Source organism: Kogia breviceps, chromosome 5 (genome assembly GCF_026419965.1).
Source record: "Kogia breviceps isolate mKogBre1 chromosome 5, mKogBre1 haplotype 1, whole genome shotgun sequence".
NCBI classification, from domain to species: domain Eukaryota; kingdom Metazoa; phylum Chordata; class Mammalia; order Artiodactyla; family Physeteridae; genus Kogia; species Kogia breviceps.
Window position 1 is genome coordinate 141,684,758 of NC_081314.1, and position 24,702 is coordinate 141,709,459.

General features: G+C 39.2%; 1 protein-coding gene across 20 annotated transcripts in view; it reads left to right on the forward strand.

The window, feature by feature from the left end:
• The window catches only part of TTC3 (tetratricopeptide repeat domain 3), a 154,854-nt gene that overhangs the window by 45,477 nt on the left and 84,675 nt on the right, over positions 1 to 24,702 (forward strand). For 18 of the 20 annotated variants that reach the window (XM_067035090.1, XM_067035091.1, XM_067035094.1 and 15 more), the window contains 6 exons: positions 584 to 704; positions 1,258 to 1,321; positions 3,489 to 3,549; positions 7,970 to 8,054; positions 22,902 to 23,036; positions 23,683 to 23,763. In XM_067035090.1, the coding sequence (XP_066891191.1) occupies positions 584 to 704; positions 1,258 to 1,321; positions 3,489 to 3,549; positions 7,970 to 8,054; positions 22,902 to 23,036; positions 23,683 to 23,763 (547 nt within the window). Of the gene's footprint in view, positions 1 to 583; positions 705 to 1,257; positions 1,322 to 3,488; positions 3,550 to 6,481; positions 7,209 to 7,969; positions 8,055 to 22,901; positions 23,037 to 23,682; positions 23,764 to 24,702 lie in introns of those variants that run through there. The other 2 variants (XM_067035102.1, XM_067035101.1) reach the window with 2 other exon arrangements.

Genomic DNA, 24,702 nt, shown 5'->3' on the forward strand with positions numbered 1-24,702 from the left:
ATGTTACTGCGCTTGAATGGCACCAGTTTAGCCACGAGGTTCCTGGCAGCAGAGAGGGGGGCTCAGTCTGTGCCTTTTATCCCTCACCTCTGTCCTGGAAACATCTGCTTCCAGCCTCCTGATGTCTTTCCAAAGGCTAAGACACTTCTGTTAGAAATAGGCGGCAGATAGACTTGAGTGTGCTCATAAGAAGACAAAGAGCAGCTAGGATTCTACGTTTTTCACTTGGTAGTTAAAATAGATTAAGCTTTTCCCACGTGCTTAAATGCCTAAGATATTGAAGCTGTTAAATTTATAAGAGGGAGACTTATTTTAAAATTAGAAACCAGAATACATTTCTTGAACTATTCTTAATCTATTTGGAGTTTTTAATACCAAATTTAAAGTAATATTTATGTATGAAACCCAATCTCACAATCTCACAGGTAGAGATTCTTTTTGAAACAATATTACCTTGCTTTCAAGGTAAAAAGGCTAGTATAAAATGAAAAAAGGCAAGTATATTGCTGAAACCTCTTTGTTTGAAGGATAATTTTTTAAAAATAATTTTTAAAAAATGATTATTTCTTTCATTACCACTCAGGGCCTACATACCTAGTTTATCAGCACCTGCATTTAGTACTTCACTTAACTTTGTGGAGACTGAAAAAAATTCCAGAAAAACTAACCACGAAATGGCAAACGGTGGTAATCAGAATCCAAAGGTAAGCTCAGTTAAAAATTAAATTAGAATTATTTCAAGTATAGGTAGTCTTATATTTTTACAATAATATTTTTGTGATAATGGAAACCAATACACACCTCTAAGCCTATGGCCTGGCTCTGTGATCAGTGTCCCAGATGACCTGTGTCTGAGTTTTCCTGAACTGTAGTGTGCTCAAAGCTCGGCAGGTATCACCAAGTTCACATTTATATTTCTTTCCAGGGTTTGAGGGGAAAAAAGGGAATTGGCGTTTTCAGGTTAGATATGTAGTACGCATTGACGGGAACTTTCCCAACCTGCTGTAAAGTCCTTCTGTTGTTAATAATGAAAGTCTCAAAGACGCTGTATTCAGTTAGGGAGAGGAGAACTAGGAAAGATGTGATAGTGTTAATTCAGTATTTATTGTTCAGTAGTTAGCAGTTTGTTTATCCATTTGGTAAAGCTGAGTATTTTAGGCACTTGGATAAATTCTTTGCTACTCAGTTTTATTATTTAGCTATTGAATTTTTCATGGCTGTAGTTTTTGAAAGTCACTAATTTTATTTTCATGGTAGGTGGCAGATGAAGCTTTGAAGGTAGATGATTGTGACTGTCATCCTGAATTTCTGCCACCATCAGGTGAGTCTTTTTCCCATATGTAATTTGTTGCTGAATTAGCGTAGTGTTGCCTCAACTTCCATGCCCTAAAGTTCTCACAAGCCTCACTTATATTTGCTATTATTCTCCTTTTACTTTACAATGCTTTTGTGTCGAGAAGACATTGAATGTTTATTTGAAATCAGTGCTCAGTCTTTTCATATTGTTTAATAAATTTAATTTTGGAAAACCAAATAAAGGAATGGAGAAGAAAAATGGTTCTCTTCTTGGTCTGCTACCTAATTTCCACTAGGCCAGTGTTTCTCAACTTTTATTTCATTATCTATCCCCTGCTCCCAGAGCCTTTTTAGACACTTTTTTCCCCTAATTACCCTCCCCTTATGAAACTTTAATATCACAGATACTGTTTATCTGTTTATGTACTGTATGTACATGTGTGCTTTATATATAAAAATGGATTGTTTTCATCTTCCAGTAACCAGTTAACGACTTTCTTGGGGGTGATGTCACCCCTGTTGAGAATGGATGCTTTAGCCTAATACTAGTTTATTTAAATTCTGTGTGCTTAGTGCATGTGTTTGTTTATGCATCTAGAAAATACGCAGACACACAGCCAGACCTTGTCTACTTGGCATCTTTGGGAAATGAAGGGTTCCAGGGAAGTGGATACTCATGCCTCCTTTATTTCTCAGTCTCCGTTTTTACTCCCAGCTTTTGAGAGAAATTGTTCTAAGCGTGTTATTCTTCTCTGCCTTTTAAAACAGAGTTTGAGAGAATTCAACAACTCAAAGTTGTTGTTACACACAGGTTACTTGCCTCAGGCTTTCATGTGCTCCTTTTGGAGTTATTGTGGTGAGATTGTTGACCTTCTAGTTAGTGATCCTGTTCTCTTTTCCTTCCGCTTGTTTTTTGGTTCATTTGTTTATTTTTTTCAGTGTTTTTACTTCTGGCAGCCATTTCTGTCTTTTACTTCCTGCAGCTCTATCTTCTCTTAGGCTCCAGTGCTGCCTATCCAACCACTTAACTACTGGTTAGCACTTCAGCGCAGTTACAAAGAGGGGGAAACACAGGTGTTTGTCTTACCTGATGTGACTTTATAGCACATGAAAAATCTTTGAGAATAAAACTGTATTTTTGAAAACAACTTTTAATTTATTGGTATTTCTTAGACCATTATCAGATAGCACATTTAAATAATCTAAATACCATCCGTACTTCCACATCTATATTCAGTCAAAGAAATTGAGGTCCCAGGGTTAGATTAAATAGTTTTGCCCTAGGTCACACAGTAGAAATCAAACTAGAACTCTTCTTTCTTTCTAGAAGCCTCTTTCGTTTTCTGATGCCATCAGAGCTCAGGCTCTCATCCCCTCCCTAATACACAGGCTCTGACTTGCCTCTGCCGTCTCTCCCAAAGCTTCCATCAGAGACACCCAGTCCCTATTGCTGTGCTCTCTTGTACACAACTTTGCACGTGTGACTCCCCTGCACCAAAGTGTACAGTGGCTCTCTCCTCCTTTCAGTAGGAGAGAGCTGAGGAGAGTCAGAAGCCCTGGGCCTGAAAACACTCACACCAACCTGCCTGGCTTGCAGCCCCTTTCAACCTATCCATACTTAACTCACCCAGTCACACAGGTTTACTTAGTGTTTCTTAAAATAAAACCTCATTTGGCCCATTCTTTGCAAATCCTACTTGTTCCTTAAAACTAAATACAAATGCTGCATCCCCACCCGCTAAGGTGTTTCCCAGCCACTCCAGCTTAAGTGATTTTTCGCTTCTAGGACTTACAAAAGCAGTTACTCTGGAATTAATATTTCAGTAACAATGCATCTTCTTTTCTTCTTAATGGGGATTGTTATTTAATCGGTGAAGTGACTGTCTTTTCTTCCCATCTGATTGTAAACTACCTGAGAACAGGAACTACAGCCTGTATCTCTTCTATATCTACTATAGGACTAAATGATAATCATCATTATAATTTATCTTTATAATAATTTTATAGCATACATGGAGAAACGTCATCAGTAGCTTCTTTTTTTTTTGGCTTACCTGTTTATAGTTAGACTCACATACAGTGTTGCCTCCTTTGCTTTCTTATTCCAATTTACATTTTTAAAAAATGTTTTACTTTCAAGCTTGTAGATTTTTATGTACAGATTTCAGGAACAGATACTTTTTTATTCGCAGGTCAGCCTCCAAAATATAAAGGAAAACAAAAATCCCGAAACAATGAATTGGAGAAGTTCAGGTATGTTTTTTAATGTGAGGGTTTTTGTTTGTTTTGTTTCGTTTCTCTAATGCCCTCCTCCCAAGAAAAAAGAAAAAGGAAAAATAAATCTCTTTCTAGTAGTAGCTACCTTTACATATGTATGTGTACTATGATAAGTACTACAAATCCCTTTCAAATAGCATGGCATGTCTTGATTAGGAGAGGGTCATTTTTGGCTAAAGGAGTATTAATCCTGGATGTTAATACTGATTTCTGAAAGTCATATAATATGAGATATATCAGTATTAATTTTTTAAAATTCCAAAATACAGGCTCATAAGAGGAAAAAAGATGCAGATAAGTATAAAGTGAAAACTTAGTCTCCTTCCCTGTTTGCTTTATTTCCCCTCTCCCTGACTCCTTTCTCTAGTGCCTTGCTTTAGAAACTTGCTGTTAGCATTTCTTGGCCTTCTGGGAACTGAACTTTGCATACACTGGCGTGGCTATCTGTATATTCATAGGCAAGGATTTACTAATGAACTGACCACTTACAAAATTCGTTCTACCAAACATCCCCCCAAATTAGCAGTAGGAACTCTGGCCACCAATCTTTAGAGTTAATCCCCCGTTAGCTACAAAGATATAAATTGATTGCAAAGTGAAATTGTAAATCTTACAACAGATACAGAAATTCATGAAATCAATGAAAGTGGTGCTAGAGAAACTGCAAAGCCATTTCTGCTACAGTTCCACTAGTTTTTAGTTTTCTCTTCATTTCTTAAGGCTGATTCCTTGATAGATGCTTAAAGGAGAATGATTTGAATATCAAAGCACTAAGAGAAATTAGTAAAGCCTTATTTTTAAAAAATGACCGTTTTTTTGATGGTGCCTCAAAAGTTAAATACAAACCAAGGCCATAGTGCCTTTTGTTGTTGTTATTTGTTAGAAAAGTTCTGAGTCTTCCTCCTTGCCTCCTTTCCCTCATCGTAAAAGGAAGCCAAAACCCAATACATGCTCATTCTTTGAATGCACAGTTACAACTTTAACCTGTTGTGTTAAAGATAAATTTATTTTCCTGATATTTTGTTTCTGATTTCAAACTGAATGCTCTTCTTGGTTATGTCTACTTCATGAGGTTCTTTACCAGTTAAATGGGACAACCACATAAAGTACTTAGAGCCCTGGAACATGGTACATGCTCAGTACACTTGAACTGTCATTATTGTTAACACTATAGTTTTCATTGTTGTTGGAACTATTCTGGCCTACAGCTTGCTTTTATCTGTTTCAAAATGCCTTGACTACCTTTCCATATCAGACCATGGAGATCTACATCCTTCATTTTCATGGCTGCAGGATATTTCCTAGTATAGATGTGTGTGAAGGAGAAATTTCTAGAGTGGAACTGCTGTCAAAGGGGATGTGTAATTTTAACTTTGATAGATACTGCCAAATTCTCCTCTCAATCCACACGGCTCAAAATAAAAGGGAGAAAAAATAGGAAGGAAGGAGGGAGGAAAGGAAGGAAGGAAGAAAGGAAGGGAGGGAGGAAGAAAGGAAGGGAGGAAGGAAGAAAGGAAGGAAGGAAGGAGAGGAAGAAAGGGAGGAAGGAAGGAAGGAGGGAAGTAGGGAAGAAAGGAAGAAAGAAAGGGAGAAGACTAAAGTAGGATAAAATATAGTTATTAAAATAAAAAATAATTATTAAGAAGAAAAATTTCGTCGGTCTAACCCTAGGACAAATGGTGAAAACAAAGCTATACAGACAAAATCTCACACAGCAGCACACACATACACACTCACAAAAAGAAAAAAGGGGAAAACAATAGTATAGCTTGCTCCCAAAGTCCACCTCCTCAACTTGGGATATTTCGCTGTCTATTCAGGTTTTCCACAGATGCAGGGCACTTCAAGTTGACTGTGGAGCTTTAATCCGCTGCTTCTGAGGCTGCTGGGAAAGACCTCCCCCTCTCCTCTTTGTTCGCACAGCTCCTGGGGTTCAGCTTTGGACTTGGCCCCGCCTCTGCGTGTAGGTCATCCAAGGGCGTCTGCCCTTCTCTCAGACAGGACGGGGTTAAAGGAGCAGCTGATTCGGGGGCTCTGGCACAGGCCGGGGGGAGGGAGGGGCACGGATGCGGGGCGAGCCTGCGACGGCAGAGGCCGGCGTGACGCTGCACCGGCCCCAGGCGCACCGCGCGTTTTCCCGGGGAAGCTGTGCCTGGATCTCGGGACCCCGGCATTGGCGGGATGCACGGGCTCCCGGGAGGGGCGGTGTGGAGAGTGACCTGTGCTCGCACATTGGTGGCGGCAGCAGCAACCCTAGCGTCCCACACCCGTCTCTGTTGTCCGTGCCGACAGCCGCGGCTCGCCCGTTTCTGGAGCTCCTTTACGTGGTGCGCTTAATCCCCTCTTCTCGCGCTCCAGGAAGCAAAGAGGCAAGAAAAAATCTCGTCTCTTCACTAGCTCCGCGCCCATTTCTGGAGCTCCTTTAAGTGGCGCACTTAATTAAACCCCCTTCCTCGCGCCCCGGGAAGCAAAGGGGGAAGAAAAGGTCTCTTGCCTCTTCGGCAGCTCCAGACTTTTTCCCGGACTCCCTCCCGGCCAGCCGCGGTGCACTAACCCCTTCAGACTGTTTTTACTCTGCCAACTCCAGACCTTTCCCTGGGATCCGACTGAAGCCCGAGGCTCAGTTCCCAGCCCCGCCCGCCGCGGCGGGTGGGCAGACAAGCCTCTCGGGCTGGTGAGTGCTGGTCGGCACCGATCCTCTGCGGAATCTCTCCGCTTTGCCCTCCGCACCCTGTGGCTGCGCTCTCCTACGGCTCTGAAGCTTCCCCCTCCGCCACCCTCAGTCTCCGCCCGCAAAGGGGCTCCTAGTGTGTGGGAACCTTTCCTCCTTCACGGCTCCCTCCCACTGGTTCAGGTCCCATCCCTATTCTTTGTCTCTCTTTATTCTTTTTTCTTTTGCCCTGCCCAGGTACGTGGGGGAGTTTCTTGCCTTTTGGGAGGTCTGAGGTCTTCTGCCAGCGTTCGGTGGGTGTTCTAAGGGAGAAGTTCCACGTGTAGTTGTATTTCTGATGTCTCTGTGAGGAGGAAGGTGATCCCCGAGTCTTACTCTTCCGCCATCTTCTCGCCTCTCCTCTCAAAAAATGAGCAGTGTTCACACTCCTACTAAGTTATGAGAGAGTGTGGTATAATAAAGATACTGATATATTCGGTCTACATCCCCAGTTCCTGGCACAGGCCTCCTAGGACCCTTGGAATTTCCCGAGTGATGAGAGAGTCGTTCATTATTTGTAACGAGCCCCTTCCTCTCTACTTGAGTTTATACTGATAAAGTGACCCAAGGCTGGGTCCTTACCTCCAGGATTGAGGCTGGTCACCAGAAAGATAAAGTGTGTGATTGGTTGGACCTTTTCAGCCCCACCCCTGATCTTTGGGGAGAAGAAGGGAGCAAGAAGTTGAGTTTAGTCACCAACGTCAGTAACTAAATCATTGATGCCTGTGTGATGAAACATCAGTAAGAACCTCTAAATATAGGGGCTCAGGGAGCTTCTGGTTGGTGAATACATCGAGATGCTGGGGAGCTGGTGCACTCTGGGACTGTGTGAAAGCTCTGAGGCACCCCCTTCGCCTGCACCTTCCCATGCATCTTTTCCACTGAGCTGCTGCTGACTTACATCCTTTACAATAAACTGGTAATGGTAAGTAAAGCGCTTTCCTGAGTTCTGTGAGTTGTCCTAGGGAATAGTTGAACCCAAGGGGTAGTCACAGGAACCCCTGAATTTGTAGTCGGCAGGGCAGAAGTATGGGTAACCTGGGTACCCCATTGTGGCTGAAGTGAGGGCAGTCTTGTGGGACTGAGCCTTTAACCCGTGGGGCCTGAGTTCTTAACTCCAGAGTTGGTGTCAGAATTGAATTGTTGGACACTCAGTTGGTGTTGGAGAATCGGTGTGGAAAAATGACAGGTATGTGGTGTCAGAAAACACCACCTGGAGTACCTGAATCTTCCTTACCCTCACCAGCATTGGGGGTCAGACTTTCTGAAAAGGTTATATCTTATTAACAGATTTTCGTATGAGGTGGATCATCTTTGCAGTGTTTTGGGGCACATTTCTTGTTTCATGACTTTGTTGTTATTGATGACTTTAGATTTGTAATAACTTTAGGTAATCAGTGTAAATCCACCGGTTTCTTTCTTTCTTTTTTTTTAAAGCTGTTCTTTTATAACATCTGAATAATCAGTTCGTCTGGTCCCCTTTCCCCAGTAAATTTATAGGGATTTTTATTGGATTTAGAAATTAATTTGGAGAGAATTGGCATCTTGGTAATATTTCTATTTAGGAACTTGTGACTCTCCATTTACTAAGTGTTTAAAATGACCTTCAGTAAATATTTTTTCTTTATATAATAAGCAGGATTGTTTTATTTTAAAATAATTCAAGACAGTGCTTTTCTCTTTTAGTTCTGGTTCACAAGGGAGTTTACCAGTAGATTTGAAAAACATCTTGGAGAAACAGTTTTCTAAATCCTCCAGAGCTGCACACCAGGTAAAGGCATAGGCTTTTCTAATAGAAAAGCAAACTCTTTGAACATAACATTTTTCACATGAATTAAGTGTAATCGTGTACATCTCTAAAGTTTTTTTAAAATAATTTTAGTTATGAACATATAATTTAATAGATGATTGCTAAGACACCAAATCGTCACTAATTTATGTTTTAACTTGGTAAGTGTGTGAACCAGAGATTTAACTAATGGTTAATCCTGAATACAAAATTGTTTGTTTCCCATAGATTTAAAAGGAAGAAGCAAGTCTTCCCAAAATGTTAACTTTTAAGTTAAATATTTTAAGAAGGTTTAAATCATTTTAAAAGGTTTAAGCACCTGCGGTTTTATTACACCTACTATAGAACCTTTAAAGAACAAACTTTTAATTCTTTGAATGATTTATCATATAACTTTCTATATAAAATTCTGTAGTATTTGGTAAGTAATGAAAAACGTACATCAAGGGGGAAGAGATGAATAGGCACAACACAGGAGTTTTAGGACTGTGAAAATTCTCTGTATGATAGTATAAATGATAGATACAGTCATTATACATTTGTCCGAACCTATGGAATGTACAACACGAAGAGTGAACCATAGGGTTCATAGGTAAACTGTGGACTTCGGGTGATTATGATGTGTCGGTTTAGGTTAATCCTTGGTTAAAAAAGTAATAATAATAATAAAGCACCGCCCCCCCCAAACACCCACCCCGTGTATGTATATTGGGTTGGCCAAAAGGTTCGTTTTTAGTTGTTTTTTTTTTTTAATTAATTTATTTTTTTTGGCTGTGTTGGTTCTTCATTGCTGTGTGTGGGCTTTCTCTAGTTGCGGCCAGTGGGGGCTGCTCTTTGTTGTGGTGCGCAGGCTTCTCATTGAAGTAGCTTCTGTTGTTGGGGAGCACGGGCTCTAGGCTTGCATGCTTCAGTAGTTGAGGCTCACGAGCTCAGTCGTTGTGGCTCACAGGCTCTAGAGCGCAGGCTCAGTAGTTGTGGCGCATGGGCTTAGTTCTGCGGCATGTGGGATCTTCCTGGACCAGGGCTCGAAACCAGATCCCCTGCATTGGAAGGCGGCTTCTTAACCACAGCACCACCAGGGAAGTCCCTCATTTGGTTTTTTACATAAGATGGCTCTAGTAGCACTTAGTTGTCTTTAACTTCATTCGAAACAGTTTAGATTATATGTGACAGCTGTCATATCAGTGTGTATTTTTAAAAAAACTTTTCAATATTGGTGAATTTTTGAGTAACCATTTTAATATTGAAGATGGAAGAAAAAAGCAATATTCTTAGCATCTTACGCTTTATTATTTCAAGAAAGGTAAAAATGCAACTGAAACGCAAAAAAGATTTGTGTAGTGTATGGCGAAGGTGCTGTGACTGATTGAACATGTCAAAAGTGGTTTGTGAAGTTTTGTGCTGGAGGTTTCTCGTTGGACGATGCTCCATGGTCGGGTAGACCAGTTGAAGTTGATAGCGATCAAATTGAGACATTAATTGAGAACAGTCAATTTATACCACATGGGAGATAGCCGACATGCTGAAAATATCCAGATCAAGCGTTGAAAATCATTTGCACCAGCTTGGTTATTTTCATCTCTTTGATGTTTGGGTTCCACATAAGTTAAGCAAAAAACACCTTCTTGACCATATTTCTGCATATGATTTTCTACTAAAATGTAATGAAAACATTCTGTTTTTAAAACAAATTGTGATTGGCAATGAAAAGTGTATGCTGTACAGTAATGTGGAACGGAAGAGATTGTGGGGCAAGCGAAATGAACCACCACCAACCACACCAAAGGCTGGTCTTCCTCCAAAGAAGATGATGTTGTGCATATGGTGGAATTGGAAGGTAGTCGTCTATTATGAGCTCCTTCTGTGGAAAACCAAACGATTAATTCCAACAAGTACTTCTCCCAGTTAGACCAACTGAAAGCAGCACTCGATGAAGTGTCCAGAATTAGTCAACAGAAAATGCATAATCTTCCATCACGATAATGCAAGACCACATGTTTCTTTGATGACCAGGCAAAAACTGTTAGAGCTTGGCTGGGAAGTTTTGATTCATCTGCCATATACACCAGACATTGCACTTTGGGATTTCCATTTACTTTGGTCTTTACAAAATTCTCTTAATGGAAAAAATTTCAATTCCCTGGAAGACTGTAAGAGGCACCTGGAATAGTTCTTTGCTCAAAAAGATAAAAAGTTTTGGGAAGATGGAATTATGAAGTTGCCTTAAAAATGGCAGAAGATAGTAGAACAAAATGGTGAATATGTTGTTCAATAAAGTTCGTGGTGAAAATGAAAAATGTCTTTTATTTTTACTTAAAAACTGAAAGAACTTTTTTGCCAACTCATTATACCATTCTGAGGAGTGATTTTGATGATGGGGGAAGCTATTCATGTAAGGGGCAAAGGGGTATATGGAAATCTCTGTACTTCCCTCTCAATAAAAATATGCAAGGGGGACTTCCCTGGTGGCGCAGTGGTTGAGAGTCCGCCTGCCAATGCAGGGGACATGGGTTCGTGCCCCTGGTCCGAGAAGACCCTACATGCCGCGGAGCGGCTAGCCCCATGAGCCATGGCCACTGAGCCTGCGCGTCCGGAGCCTGTGCTCTGCAATGGGAGAGGCCACAACAGAGAGAGGCCCACATACTGCAAAAAAAAAAAAAAAAAAAAAAAAAAAAGCAAGGTGTACAACTTTGATATTACTTTGAAGGAAATTTATTAAGCTAAATGTATGTATTAAAGGAATAAAGACTTTTAGATTAGTGATGCATTCATTCCAAGAGCAGGGAAAAAACCCAAAGAAAGTAGAAGGAAATAACAAAGTAGAAAATAGTGAAGGAGATTGGTTCAAGATAGTGGAGTAGAAGGACATGCTCTCACTCCCTCTTGCGAGAATACCAGGATCACAACTAACTGCCGAACAGTCATCAATGGGAAGACACTGGAACTCACCAAAAAAGATAACCCCACATCCAAAGACAAAGGAGAAGCCACAGTGAGATGGTAGGAAGGGTGCAATCACAATAAAATCAAATTCCATAACTGTTGGGTGGGTGATTCACAGACTGGAGAACACTTATACCACAGAAGTCGACCCCCTGGAGTGAAGGTTCTGAGCCCCACTTCAGGCTTTGCAGCCTGGGGGTCCAGCAACGGGGGGAGGAATTCCCAGAGAATCAGACTTTGAAGGCTAGTGGGATTTGATTACAGGACTTCGACAGGACTGGGGAAAACAAAGATCCACTATTGGAGGGCACAGACAAAGTACTGTGTGCATCGGGACCCAGGGGAAGGAGCAGTGACCCCATAGGAGACTGAACCAGACCTACCTGCTGGTGTTGGAGGGTCTCCTACAGAGGCGGGGGTGGCTGTGGCTCACTGTGGGGACAAGGTCACTGGCAGCAGAAGTTCTGGGAAGTACTCTTTGGCGTGAGCCCTCCCAGAGTCCTCTATTAGCCCCACCAAAGAGCCCGGGTAGGCTCCAGTGTTGGGTCACCTCAGGCCAAACAGCCAACAGGGAGGGAACCCAGCCCCACCCATCCCATCAGCAGACAAGCAGATTAAAGTTTTACTGAGCTCTGCCCACCAGAGCAACACACAGCTCTACCCACCACCAGTCCCTCCTATCAGGAAACTTGCATAAGTCTCTTAGGTAGCCTCATCCAAGAGAGGGCAGACAGCAGAAGCAAGAACTACAATCCTGCAGCCTGTGGAACAAAAACCACATTCACAGAAAGACAGACAAGATGAAAAGGCAGAGGGCTATGTACCAGATAAAGGAACAAGATAAAACCCCAGAAAAACAACGAATTGAAGTGGAGACAGACAACCTTCCAGAAAAAGAATTCAGAATAATGATAGTGAAGATGATCCAGAACCTTGGCAAAAGAATGGAGGCAAAGATTGAGAAGATGCAAGAAATGTTTAACAAAGACTTAGAAGAAGAATTAAAGAACAAACAGAGATAAACAATACAATAACTGAAATGAAAACTACACTGGAAGGAATCAGTAGCAGAATAACTGAGGCAGAAGAACAGATAAGTGACGTGGAAGACAGAATGGTGTAATTTACTTCTGTGGAACAGAATAAAGAAAAAATAATGAAAAGAAGTGAAGACAGCCTAAGAAACCTTTAGGACAACATTAAGCGCAACAATGTTCTCATTATAGGGGCCCCAGAAGGAGAAGAGAGAGAAAAAGGACCTAAGAAAATATTTGAAGAGATTATAGTTGAAAACTTCCCTAACATGGGAAAGGAAATAGCCACCCAAGTCCAGGAAGTACAGAGAGTCCCATACAGGTTAAAGCCAAGGAGAAACACGCCGAGACACATAGTAATCAAATTGGCAAAAATTAAAGACAAAGAAAAATTACTGAAAGCAGCAAGGGGAAAATGACAAATAACATACAAGGGAACTCCTCCTATAGGGTTAACAGCTGATTTCTCAGCAGAAATTCTACAAGCCAGAAGGGAGTGGCATGACACATTTAAAGTGATGAAAGGGAAGAACCTGTAACCAAGATTACTCTACCCGGCAAGGATCTCATTCAGATTCAATGGAGAAATCAAAAGCTTTACAGACAAGCAAAAGCTGAGAGAATTCAGCACCACCAAACCAGCTCTACAACAAATGCTAAAGGAACTTCTGTAAGTGGGAAACACAAGAGAAGAAAAGGACTTACAAAAACAAACCCAAAACAATTTAAAAAATGGTCATAGGAACATACATATCGACAATTACGTTAAACGTGAATGGATTAAATGCTCCAACCAGAAGACACAGGCTTGCTGAGTGGATACAAAAACAAGACCCATATATATGCTGTCTACAGGAGACCCACTTCAGACCGAGGGACACATACAGACTGAAAGTGAGGGGATGGAAAAAGATATTCCGTGAAAATGGAAATCAAAAGAAAGCTGGAGTAGCAGTACTCGTATCAGATAAAATAGACTTTAAAATAGAGAATGTTACAAGAGACAAGGAAGGACACTACATAATGATCAAGGGATCGATCCAAGAAGATATAACAATTATAAATATATATGCACCTAACATAAGAGCACCTCAATATATGAGGCAACTGCTAACCGCTATAAAAGAGGAAATCAACAGTAACACAGTAATAGTGTTGGACTTCAACACCTCACTTACACCAGTGGACAGATCATCCAAACAGAAAATTAATAAGGAAACACAAGCTTTAAATGACACAATAGACCAGAGAGACTTAATTGGTATTTATAGCACATTCCATGCAAAAACAGCAGATTACACTTTCTTCTCAAGTGCGCATGGAATATTCTCCAGAATAGATCTTGGGTCACAAATCAAGCCTCATTAAATTTAATAAAACTGAATTCATATCAAGCATCTTTTCTGACCACAACACTATGAAATTAGAAATCAATTACAGGGAAAAAAATGTAAAAAACACAAACACATGGAGGCTAAACACTATGTTACTAAATAACCAAGAGATCACCGAACAAATCAAAGAGGAAATTAAAAAATACCTACAAATGACAATGAAAACACAATGATCCAAAACCTATGGGATGCAGCAAAAGCAGTTCTAAGAGGGAAGTTTATAGCAATACAATCCTACCTTAAGAAACAGGAGGGCTTCCCTGGTGGCGCAGTGGTTGAGAGTCCGCCTGCCGATGCAGGGGACATGGGTTTGTGCCCGGTCTGCCGCGGAGTGGCTAGGCCCGTGAGCCATGGCCACTGAGCCTGTACGTCTGGACCCTGTGCTCCGCAACAGGAGAGGCCACAACAGTGAAGAGCCCGTGTACCGCAAAAAGAAAAAGAAACAGGAAACATCTCAAATAAACAACCTAACCTTGCACCTAAAGCAATTAGAGAAAAAAGAACAAAAAAACTCCAAAGTTAGCAGAAGGAATGAAATCATAAAGATCAGATCAGAAATAAATGAAAAAGAAATGAAGGAAACGATAGCAAAGATCACTAAAACTAAAAGCTGGTTCTTTGAGAAGATAAACAAAATTGATAAACCATTAACCAGACTCATCAAGAAAAAAGGGAGAAGACGCAAATCAGTAGAATTAGGAATGAAAAAGGAGAAGTAACAGCTGATACTGCAGAAATACAAAGGATCATGAGAGATTACTACAAGCAACTCTGCCAATAAAATGGACAACCTGGAAGAAATGGGCAAATTCGTAGAAATGCACAACCTGCTGAGACTGAACCAGGAAGAAATAGAAAATGTGAACAAACCAATCACAAGCACTGAAATTGAAACTGTGATTAAAAATCTTCCAACAAACAAAAGCCCAGGACCAGATGGCTTCACAGGCGAATTCTACCAAACATTTAGAGAAGAGCTAACACTTACCCTTCTCAGACTCTTCTAAAATACAGCAGAGGGAGGATCACTCCGAAACTTACTCTACGAGGCCACCATCACCCTGATACCAAAACCAGACAAAGATGTAACAAAGAAAGAAAACTACAGGCCAATATCACTGATGAACATAGATGCAAAAATCCTCAACAAAATACTAGCAGGCAGAATCCAACAGCACATTAAAAGGATCATACACCATGATCAAGTGGGGTTTATTCCAGGAATGCAAGGATTCTTCAGTATATGCAAATCAATCAATGTGATACACCATATTAACAAGTTGAAGGAGAAAAACCATATGATCATCTCAATAGATGCAGAGAAAGCTTTTGACAAAATTCAACACCCATTTATTATAAAAACCCTGCAGAAAGTAGGTATAGAGGAAACTTTCCTCAACATAATAAAGGCCATATATGACAAACCCACAGCCAGCATCATCCTCAATGGTGAAAAATGAAACCATTTCCACTAAGATCAGGAACAAGACAAGGTTGCCCACTCTCACCACTATTATTCAACATAGTTTTGGAAGTTTTAGCCACAGCAGTCAGAGAAGAAAAAGAAGTAAAAGGAATCCAAATCAGAAAAGAAGTAAAGCTGTCACTGTTTGCAGATGACATGATGCTATACATAGAGAATCCTAAAGATGCTACCAGAAAAGTACTAGAGCTAATCAATGAATTTGGTAACGTAGCAGGATACAAAATTAATGCACAGAAAACTCTGGCATTCCTATACACTAATGATGAAAAATCTAAAAGTGAAATTAAGAAAACACTCCCATTTACCATTGCAACAAAAAGAATAAAATATCTGGGAATAAACCTACCTAAGGAGACAAAAGACCTGTATGCAGGAAATTGTAAGACACTGATGAAAGAAATTAAAGATGATACAAATAGATGGAGAGGTATACCATGTTCTTGGATTGGAAGAATCAACATTGTGAAAATGACTCTACTACCCAAAGCAATCTACAGATTCAATGCAATCCCTATCAAACTACCACTGGCATTTTTCACAGAACTAGAACAAAAAATTTCACAATTTGTATGGAAACACAAACGACTCCGAATAGGCAAAGCAATCTTGAGAACGAAAAGTGGAGCTGGAGGAGTCAGGAGCGCCCTGACTTCAGACTATACTACAAAGCTACAATAATCAAGGCAGTATGGTACTGGCACAAAAACAGAAATATAGATCAATGGAACAGAATAGAAAGCCCAGAGATAAACCCACGCACATATGGACACCTTATCTTTGATAAAGAAGGCAAGAATATACAGTGGAGAAAAGACAGCCTCTTCAATAAGTGGTGCTGGGAAAACTGGCCAGCTACATGTAAAGGAATGAAATTAGAACACTCCCTAACACCATACACAAAAATAAACTCCAAATGGATTAAAGACCTAAATGTAATGCCAGACACGATCAAACTCTTAGAGGAAAACATATGCAGGACACTCTTTGACATAAATGACAGCAAGATCTTTTCTGTCCCACTTTCTAGAGAAATGGAAGTAAAACCAAAAATAAACAAATGGGACCTAATGAAACTTAAAAGCTTTTGCACAGCAAAGGAAACCATAAACAAGACCAAAAGACAACCCTCAGAATGGGAGAAAATATTTTCAAATGAAGCAACTGACAAAGGATTAATCTCCAAAATTTACAAGCAGCTCATGCAGCTCATAACAAAAAAACAAACAACCCAATCCAAAAATGGGCAGAAGAGCTAAATAGACATTTTTCCAAAGAAGATATAGAGATTGCCAACAAACAGATGAAAGAATTGCTCAACATCATTAATCATTAGAAAAATGAAAATCAAAACTACAATGAGATATCATCTCTTACCAGTCAGAATGGCCATCATCAAAAAATCTACAAACAATAAATGCTGGAGAGGGTGTGGAGAAAAGGGAACACTCTTGCACTGTTGGTGGGAATGTAAATTGATACAGCCACTATGGAGAACAGTATGGAGGTTCATTAAAAAACTACAAATAGAATTACCATATGACCCAGCAATCCCGCTGCTGGGCATATACCCTGAGAAAACTGTAATTCAAAAAGAGTCATGTACCAAAATGTTCATTGCGGCTCTATTTACAATATACAGGACATGGAAGCAACCTAAGTGTCCATCAACAGATGAATGGATAAAGAAGATGTGGCACATATATACAATGGAATATTACTCAGCCATAAAAAGAAACGAAATTGAGTTATTTGTAGTGAGGTGGATGGACCTAGAGTCTGTCATACAGAGTGAAGTAAGTCAGAAAGAGAAAAACAAGTACCGTATGCTAACATATATATATGGAATCTAAGAAAAAAATGGTCATGTAGAACCTAGCGGTAAGACGGGAATAAAGACACAGACCTACTAGAGAATTGACTTGAGGATATGGGGATGGGAAGGGTAAGCTGTAACAAAGTGAGAGAGTGGCATAGACATATATACACTACCAAATGTAAAAATGATAGCTAGTGGGAAGCAGCCGCATGGCACAGGGAGATCAGCTCAGTGCTTTGTGACCACCTAGAGGGGTGGGATAGGGATGATGGGAGGGAGGGAGACTCAAGAGGGAAGAGATATGGGAACATATGTATATGTATAACTGATTCACTTTGTTAGAAAGCAGAAACTAACACACTATTGTAAAGTAATTATACTCCAATAAAGATGTTAAAAAAAAAGATCAGAGCAGAAATAAATGAAATAGAAACAAAACAGTAGCAAAGATCAATAAAACTAAAAGCTGGTTCTTTGAGAAGATAAACAAAATTGATAAACCATTAGCTAGGCTCATCAAGAAAAAGAGGGAGAGGACTCAAATCATTAAAATTAGAAATGAAAAAGGAGAAGTTATAGCAGACACCGCAGAAATACAAAGCATCCTAAGAGACTAGTACAAGCAACTCCATGCCAGTAAAATGGGCAGCCTGGAAGAAATGGACCAATATTAGAAAGGTATCACCTTCCAACACTGAACCAGGAAGAAATAGAAAATATGGACAGACCAATCACAAGTAATGAAATTGAAACTGTGATTAAAAATCTTTCAGCAAACAAAAGTCCAGGACCAGATGGCTTCACAGGTGAATTCTATCAAACATTTAGAGAACAGCTAACACCCATCCTTCTCAAACTCTTCCAAAAAATTGCAGAGGAAGGAACACTCCCAAAGTCATTCTATGAGGCCACCATCACCCTGATATGAAAACCAGACAAAGATACTACAAAAAATGAAAATTACAGATTAGTATCACTGATGAATATAGTTGCAAATATCCTCGACAAAATACTAGCAAACAGAGCCCAACAACACATTAAAAGGATCATATACCATGCTTAAGTGGGATTTATCCCAGGGATGCAAGGTTTCTTCAATATATGCAAATCAATCAGACACCATATTAACAAACTGAAGAAGAAAAACCATATGATCATCTCAATAGATGCAGAGAAAGGTTTTGACAAAATTCAACACCCATTTATGATAAAAACTCCAGAAAGTGGGCATAGAGGGAATCTACCTCAACATCATAAAGGCCATATATGACAAACCCATAGCAAACACCATTCTTAATGGTGAAAAACTGAAAGCATTTCCTCTAAGATCAGTAACAAGACAAGGATGTTCTCTCTCGCCACTATTATTCAGTATCGTTTTGTAAGTTCTAGCAATGGCAATCAGAAGAAAAATAAATAAAAGGAATACAAATTGGAAAAGAAGAAGTAAAACTGTTTGCAGATGACCTGATACTATGCATAGAGAATCCTAAAGATGCCACCAGAAAACTACTAGAGCTAATCAATGAATTTCGTAAAGTTGCAGGATCCAAAATTAATGCACAGAAATGTCTTGCATTCCTATACACTAATGATGAAAAATCTGAATGAGAAATTAAGGAAACACTCTCATTTACCATTGCAGCAAAAAGAATAAAATACCTGTGAAAAAACCTACCTGGGGAGAGAAAAGACCTGTATGCAGAAAACTATAAGACACTGATGAAAGAAATTAAATATGATACAAACAGATGGAGAGATATACCATGTTCTTGGATTGGAAGAATCAATATTGTGAAAATGACTACACTACCCAAAGCAATGTGCAGATTCAGTGTAATCCCTATCAAATTACCAATGGCATTTTTTACAGAACTAGAACAAAAAAATCTTAAAATTTGTATGGAGACACAAAAGACCCCGAAGAGCCAAAGCAGTCTTGAGGGAAAAAATCAGAGCTGCAGGAACCAGGCTCCCTGACTTTAGACCAAACTACAAAGCTACAGTAATCAAGACAATATTGTACTGGCACAAAAACAGAAATATAGATCAATGGAACAGGATTGAAAGCCTGGAGATAAACCCATGCACCTATGGTCAACTAATCTATAACAAAGGAGGCAAGGATATACAATGCAGAAAAGACAGTCTCTTCAATAAGTGGTTCTGGGAGAACTGGCCAGCTACATGTAAAAGAATGAGATTAGAACACTCCCTAACACCATACACAAAAATAAACTCAAAATGGATTAGAGACCTACATGTAAGATCGTATACTATAAAACCGTTAGAGGAAAACATACACAGAACACTCGGTGACATAAATCACAGCAAGATCTTTTTTGATCCACCTCCTAGAGTAATGGAAAGAAAAACAAAAATAAACAAATGGGACTTAATGAAAGTTAAAAGCTTTTGCACAGCAAAGCAGAGTACAAAGAAGATGAAAAGACAACCCTCAGAATGGGAGAAAACATTTACAAATGAATCAACGGACAAAGAATTAATCTCCAAAATATATAAACAGCTCATGCAGCTCAATATTAAAAAGCAAACAACTGAATCCGAAAATGAGCAGACGACCTGAATAGACATTTCTCCAGAGAAGACATACAGATGGCCAAGAAGCACATGGAAAGCTGCTCAACATCACTGATTATTAGAGAAATGCAAATCAAAACTACAATGAGGTATCACCTCACACCAGTTAGAATGGGCATCATCAGAAAATCTACAAACAGCAAATGCTGGAGAGGGTGTGGAGAGAAGGGAACCCGCTTGCACTGTTGGTGGGAATGTAAATTGGTACAGCCACTGTGGAGAAACAGTATGGAAGTTCCTTAAAAAACTGAAAATAGAATTACCATATGACCCAGCCGTCCCACTACTGGGCATATATATACCCAGAGAAAACCATAATTCAAAAAGACACATGCACCCCAGTGTTCATTGCAGCACTATTTACAATAGCCAGGACATGGAAGCAACCTAAATGCCCATCGTCAGATGGATGGATAAAGAAGATGTCATACATATATACAATGGAATATTACTCAGCCATGAAAAGGAATGAAATTGGGTCATTTGTAGAGACATGGATGGATCTAGAGACTGTCATACAGAGTGAAGTAAGTCAGAAAGAGAAAAACAAATATCATATATTAATGCATATTTGTGGAACCTAAAAAAATGGTACAGATGAACCAGTTTGCAGGGCAGAAATTGAGACACAGATGTTAGAGAACAAACGTATGTACACCAAGGGAGGAAAGTGGGGAGGGGGGGAGGTGTGATGAATTGGGAGATTGGGGTTGACATATATATGCTAAGATGTATAAAATGGATAACTAATTAGAACCTGCTGTATAAAAAAATAAAATAAAATTCCAAAAAAAAGGAAAATAATGAAAATGGAACAACTCGTAAAGAAGGATCCACAAAGCTAAAAGTTGATTCTTTAACAATATAAATAAAATTTACATATCAGTATGGAAACTGATTGAGAAAGGAAGAAAGGAAGACACAACAAAACAATTTCAAGAATGAAAGAGGAGACTTCCCTGGGGGTCCAGTCGCTAAGGCTCTGGGCTCCCAATGCAGGGGACCTGGGTTCAGTCCCTGGTTAGGGAACTAGATCCCACATACCGCAACTAAAGTTCCTGCATGCCGCAACTAAGACCCAGTGCAGCCAAATAAACAAATAAATAAATTTTTTTTTTAAAAAGAATGAAGATTACATTACTACAGACCCGTCAGTATTACAAATACTATATCAAAATACTATTATGAACAACATTATACCAGGAAATTTGAAAACGTATGTAGATGAAATGAACAAATTCCTAAAATAATCCAGCTTTTAAAAGCTAACTCAAGAAGAAATAGAAACCTGTACAGAATCCAGAATTTATAGAACTATGGCTAATCACTATTCAGTCATTGAATACCTGTAGACTATGTATTATCAGTGAAAGATTGTTTCTTTTGGTTAAATGTGATTCGTGTGAGTCTGCTTTGACACTTCAATGCTTTATGTAAATACAGTTCTGTTTCTTCTAAAATAAAATGTTGGATTTAAATTTCACCCCCCAAAAAATGTATATTAACATGAAGCACAACACTCATTTTAATATCTGGGTCATTTTAAACTTCTGTTAACTATGTTAGGTATATATGACCGATATCTTATTAAGGACCATTGGAATGAAGCATGTTAAGCATTTTTAATCAGTTTCCTAATAGGTTTAACAGCTTTCTAATTAGTTGCATAAAAGCATTTTTAGAATTTCTAACAGTTGGTGATTTTAAAATTGTCATTTTATATTGATTTTACTGATTCTAAAAACTGTGATGGACTTAAATTGTAAAGACAGCCAGTAAAGACAAAAGAGTATTTAAATTAAAATGATGGTTATTTTCGAGCCTTGATTTGTTCTTTTAACACACTTTTCTTTAGACCCTTGCATACGCTGAAGACTGGCATTGCCGTTCAACCCACTCTCATGGAGCTTTCAGTACAGACCACTTATTTGTACTATTTTGAGAGAAATAATTTCCAATGGAAACATGAGGCAAATGGATTTGTTTTCTAGAATGAAAGAGATTAGAATGAAATCAGTTCATCCAAGGCTGAATAATAAATAATAAATTAGTGTGTGTGGGGATAGCACGTCATCTTCTGTAACTGTTAAAATTCTTATCTTAACATAAATAATGGCGATCGATGAGCTTTTTAAATACTGTATAGCAAATACCAAGTTTACTTGAGAGCTACTCTTCTCCATGTGTTTTCTGGGGGGAAAGTTCTCCTAAACTTTGATTCATTGGATGAAAAGCACTAGGCAGCTTTTGTTTATGTGTGACCAGACTGCTTTTCCCTCTGTGTTTTGTACAGTGGGGTCTCCTTTTGGTTCCTTATCATTAGGAGCAGTGAGGAATGTCCCACAAATATTTGCATTTTCTGCTCCCTTGAACTGTGTACACATGTATGGCAAGGTGTGGGGAGATCTAGCTTAGCCTCCAGGCTTGCCTCTCCAGTCTTTATGGAACTTTTGTGGCCTATAGTGATTGCCATGTAACTAAAATCTGAATACAAATTATAATGTATGTGCTCATGTATATTCAAATTATAAAGTTTTTTTCTCGCTTTACTTCAGGGTACATTATAGCAGTTTTTTCCCTTATTCTCTTCTTTTTGCATTTAAGCTAGTAATATCTCTCCCGATAATATTATCTAGTTATATTCAAGTACATGTTAGGCAGGAGTAGAGCTACAGATTGAAATAACCATTTCTTGCTGAGAATTTAGGTTTATTCCACAGCATGAGGGCAGTTGTTAAAATCTGGTGGTGACCAGGAAATTGAGTGCTTTTTCTTATTTGTCTAATTGTTCTAGTCTCAGCCAAACAATTTACTTATTTAAATGATGGCTGATGTTCTCCATTTGAGCTGTTAAAACGTCCAAATACTGTCTGGTTAGCCTGGAAAAGTGAGTGCAGCTTAGCACCACGTAGTGTAAAGCGAACCCCACCCTTCTTTATCATGGGCAGCATTAGAAGTGTTGGGATTTTTTTTTTTAAGATTTTATTTATTTATTTATTTATTTATTTATTAGGCTGCATTGGGTCTTCCGTTGCTGCGCGCGGGCTTTCTCTAGTTGTAGTGAGCGGGGGCTACTCTTCATTGCGGTGCGCGGGCTTCTCATTGCGGTGGCTTCTCTTGTTGTGGAGCACAGGCTCTAGGCACACGGGCTTCAGTAGTTGTGGCACACGGGCTTCAGTAGTTGTGGCTCATGGGCTCAAGAGCGCAGGCTCAGTAGTTGTGGCACACGGGCTTAGTTGCTCCATGGCATGTGGGATCTTCCTGGACCAGGGCTCGAACCCGTGTCCCCTGCATTGGCAGGCGGATTCTTAACCACTGTGCCACCAGGGAAGCCCGAAGTGTTGGGATTAAGACGGTGAAGCAGCACCTTTTAATTTCCACTTTAGTGGTGCTGTGCTGAGAAAGGAGTATAATGCATAAAGGGTAGCTTTGGGTATTTACATATTTTATGATCAGTTACAACGTATAACTGCCCGATGATGAACGTTGGCATCTTAAGTTTTAGACTAAGCATGTGTAGCTCTGGTTTACTGAAAAAGAATTTCTTTTTTGCAGGATTTTGCTAATATAATGAAAATGCTGAGAAGCTTAATCCAGGATGGTTACACGGCTTTGTTGGAGCAGCGCTGCCGCAGTGCTGCCCAGGCCTTCACAGAGTTGCTCAATGGTTTAGATCCTCAAAAAATAAAGGTGAAATTGCCTCCTGGTAACTTGTTTACCGATGCTAATGCGTTTCAGATGAATGTAGAAGGGAACCAGCACTTTGACGTCATTGCACTAATGTATCGTCTTGCTGAGATCAGCTGAATTTACTCCAGGTTGTGAGAAGCAGATAATGCTCTGATTCAGCCTTTATGGTTGCAGTCGGTATAGAAGCCAGGTTTAGACTCTCTCCTTGCACTATAGTTGATGTTCATCAGAACTCTTGGCTTTTTATCTTATTAGAGCACTAAGTCAAGGATTTGGACTCAGTTTAGTCACATCTTTTCATCCACAAAGTGTTAGCTGGGTAAATATGCAAGGTTGTAAGAGAGCAAATAACTTAGTCTGTTACTCATCCCATTAATATGCAAAAGAATATGACATCAGTTATTCTATCTGTTACGAACCATGCCTTCAAGGAACTCTGAGACAGTGATTCTGTGTTTTAGATACTTGATAGTAAGATAACTGCATATCTTTGCAAAATGTATTTTCTAATTCTGTTTGGTCTTTGTCCCACAGTGATTAGTAAGATATTTTTATACTTCTTTTACTGTTGTGGTTAACAACTTAGTATGATGCAAATTGGGCAGAATTATGTTCAGATGTTTAACTGGAGCATTTTTATTGACAGCAACTGAACCTGGCCATGATTAACTACGTCTTAGTAGTCTATGGACTTGCCATTTCACTCCTTGGAATAGGACAACCTGAGGTAAGATTTGTAACAGAGATAATAAACAATTAAAATATGTCATTAATTTTAGAAGGTATGTTAAAATAGTTTTTCCATTTTGGCTTATTTCCTTCTGGGTACTTTTTTTTTGCTTTTCTAGTTTTATTGAGATATAATGGACATACAGCACAGTATAAGTTTAAGATGTACAGCATAATAATTTGACTTATGTATATCATTAAATGATTATCACGGTAGTTTAATGAGCACTGTCTGTGTACTTTCTTGATAACTTTTTCTGAAATACCTAAATTTAATTTAGTTTGTGATTTTTTTTTTGAAAAGAAAATTTAGTTTGTGTTTCCGTTAGAAAAAAGTTATGCCAGACCACCAGTGGGAATCTATGTTTTATTTGTATAAAAAGTAAAAGACCTGATATAGCATGATAAATTTTGGAAACACGTTGAGGTAAAAAGGCAAGTTGGAGAATGTAGTAAACATCGTGATACCACTTACGTGCAATTTGGAAAACTTACAGGACAATAGTATATATTGTTTATGGCTATCTGTGAATCTTGCAAAAGTAAAAAAAAAAACATAGACTAGCCCTACATCAAATTTAATATAATGGTTGCATTTAGTGATAGAAGAAAGGAATGGGACTTGGAAGGTTAAAAAAGGAGAGTTAACTTTTTGTCATGCCTTTTTATTTTTTAAATCATAAAAAGAATGCTAATGTTAATAGCTCTTAGTTCTGGATAGTAAGTACTGGTGTTTTATCTTCTAGAGTTCAGGCTTCCCATAACCACATGCAATCAGTGTATGGGTCTCAGCACACATGGTTTCCGTTACTCATGGTCCTTCAGTGCTCTCCTGGAAAGCTTACTTACCTGCACTGCTCAGCATTATACTTTGCTTTCCATGGCTTCGAGTTTTTGATAAAGGTTGAAATGGCTCTAGAATTAACTCAGGAATAAT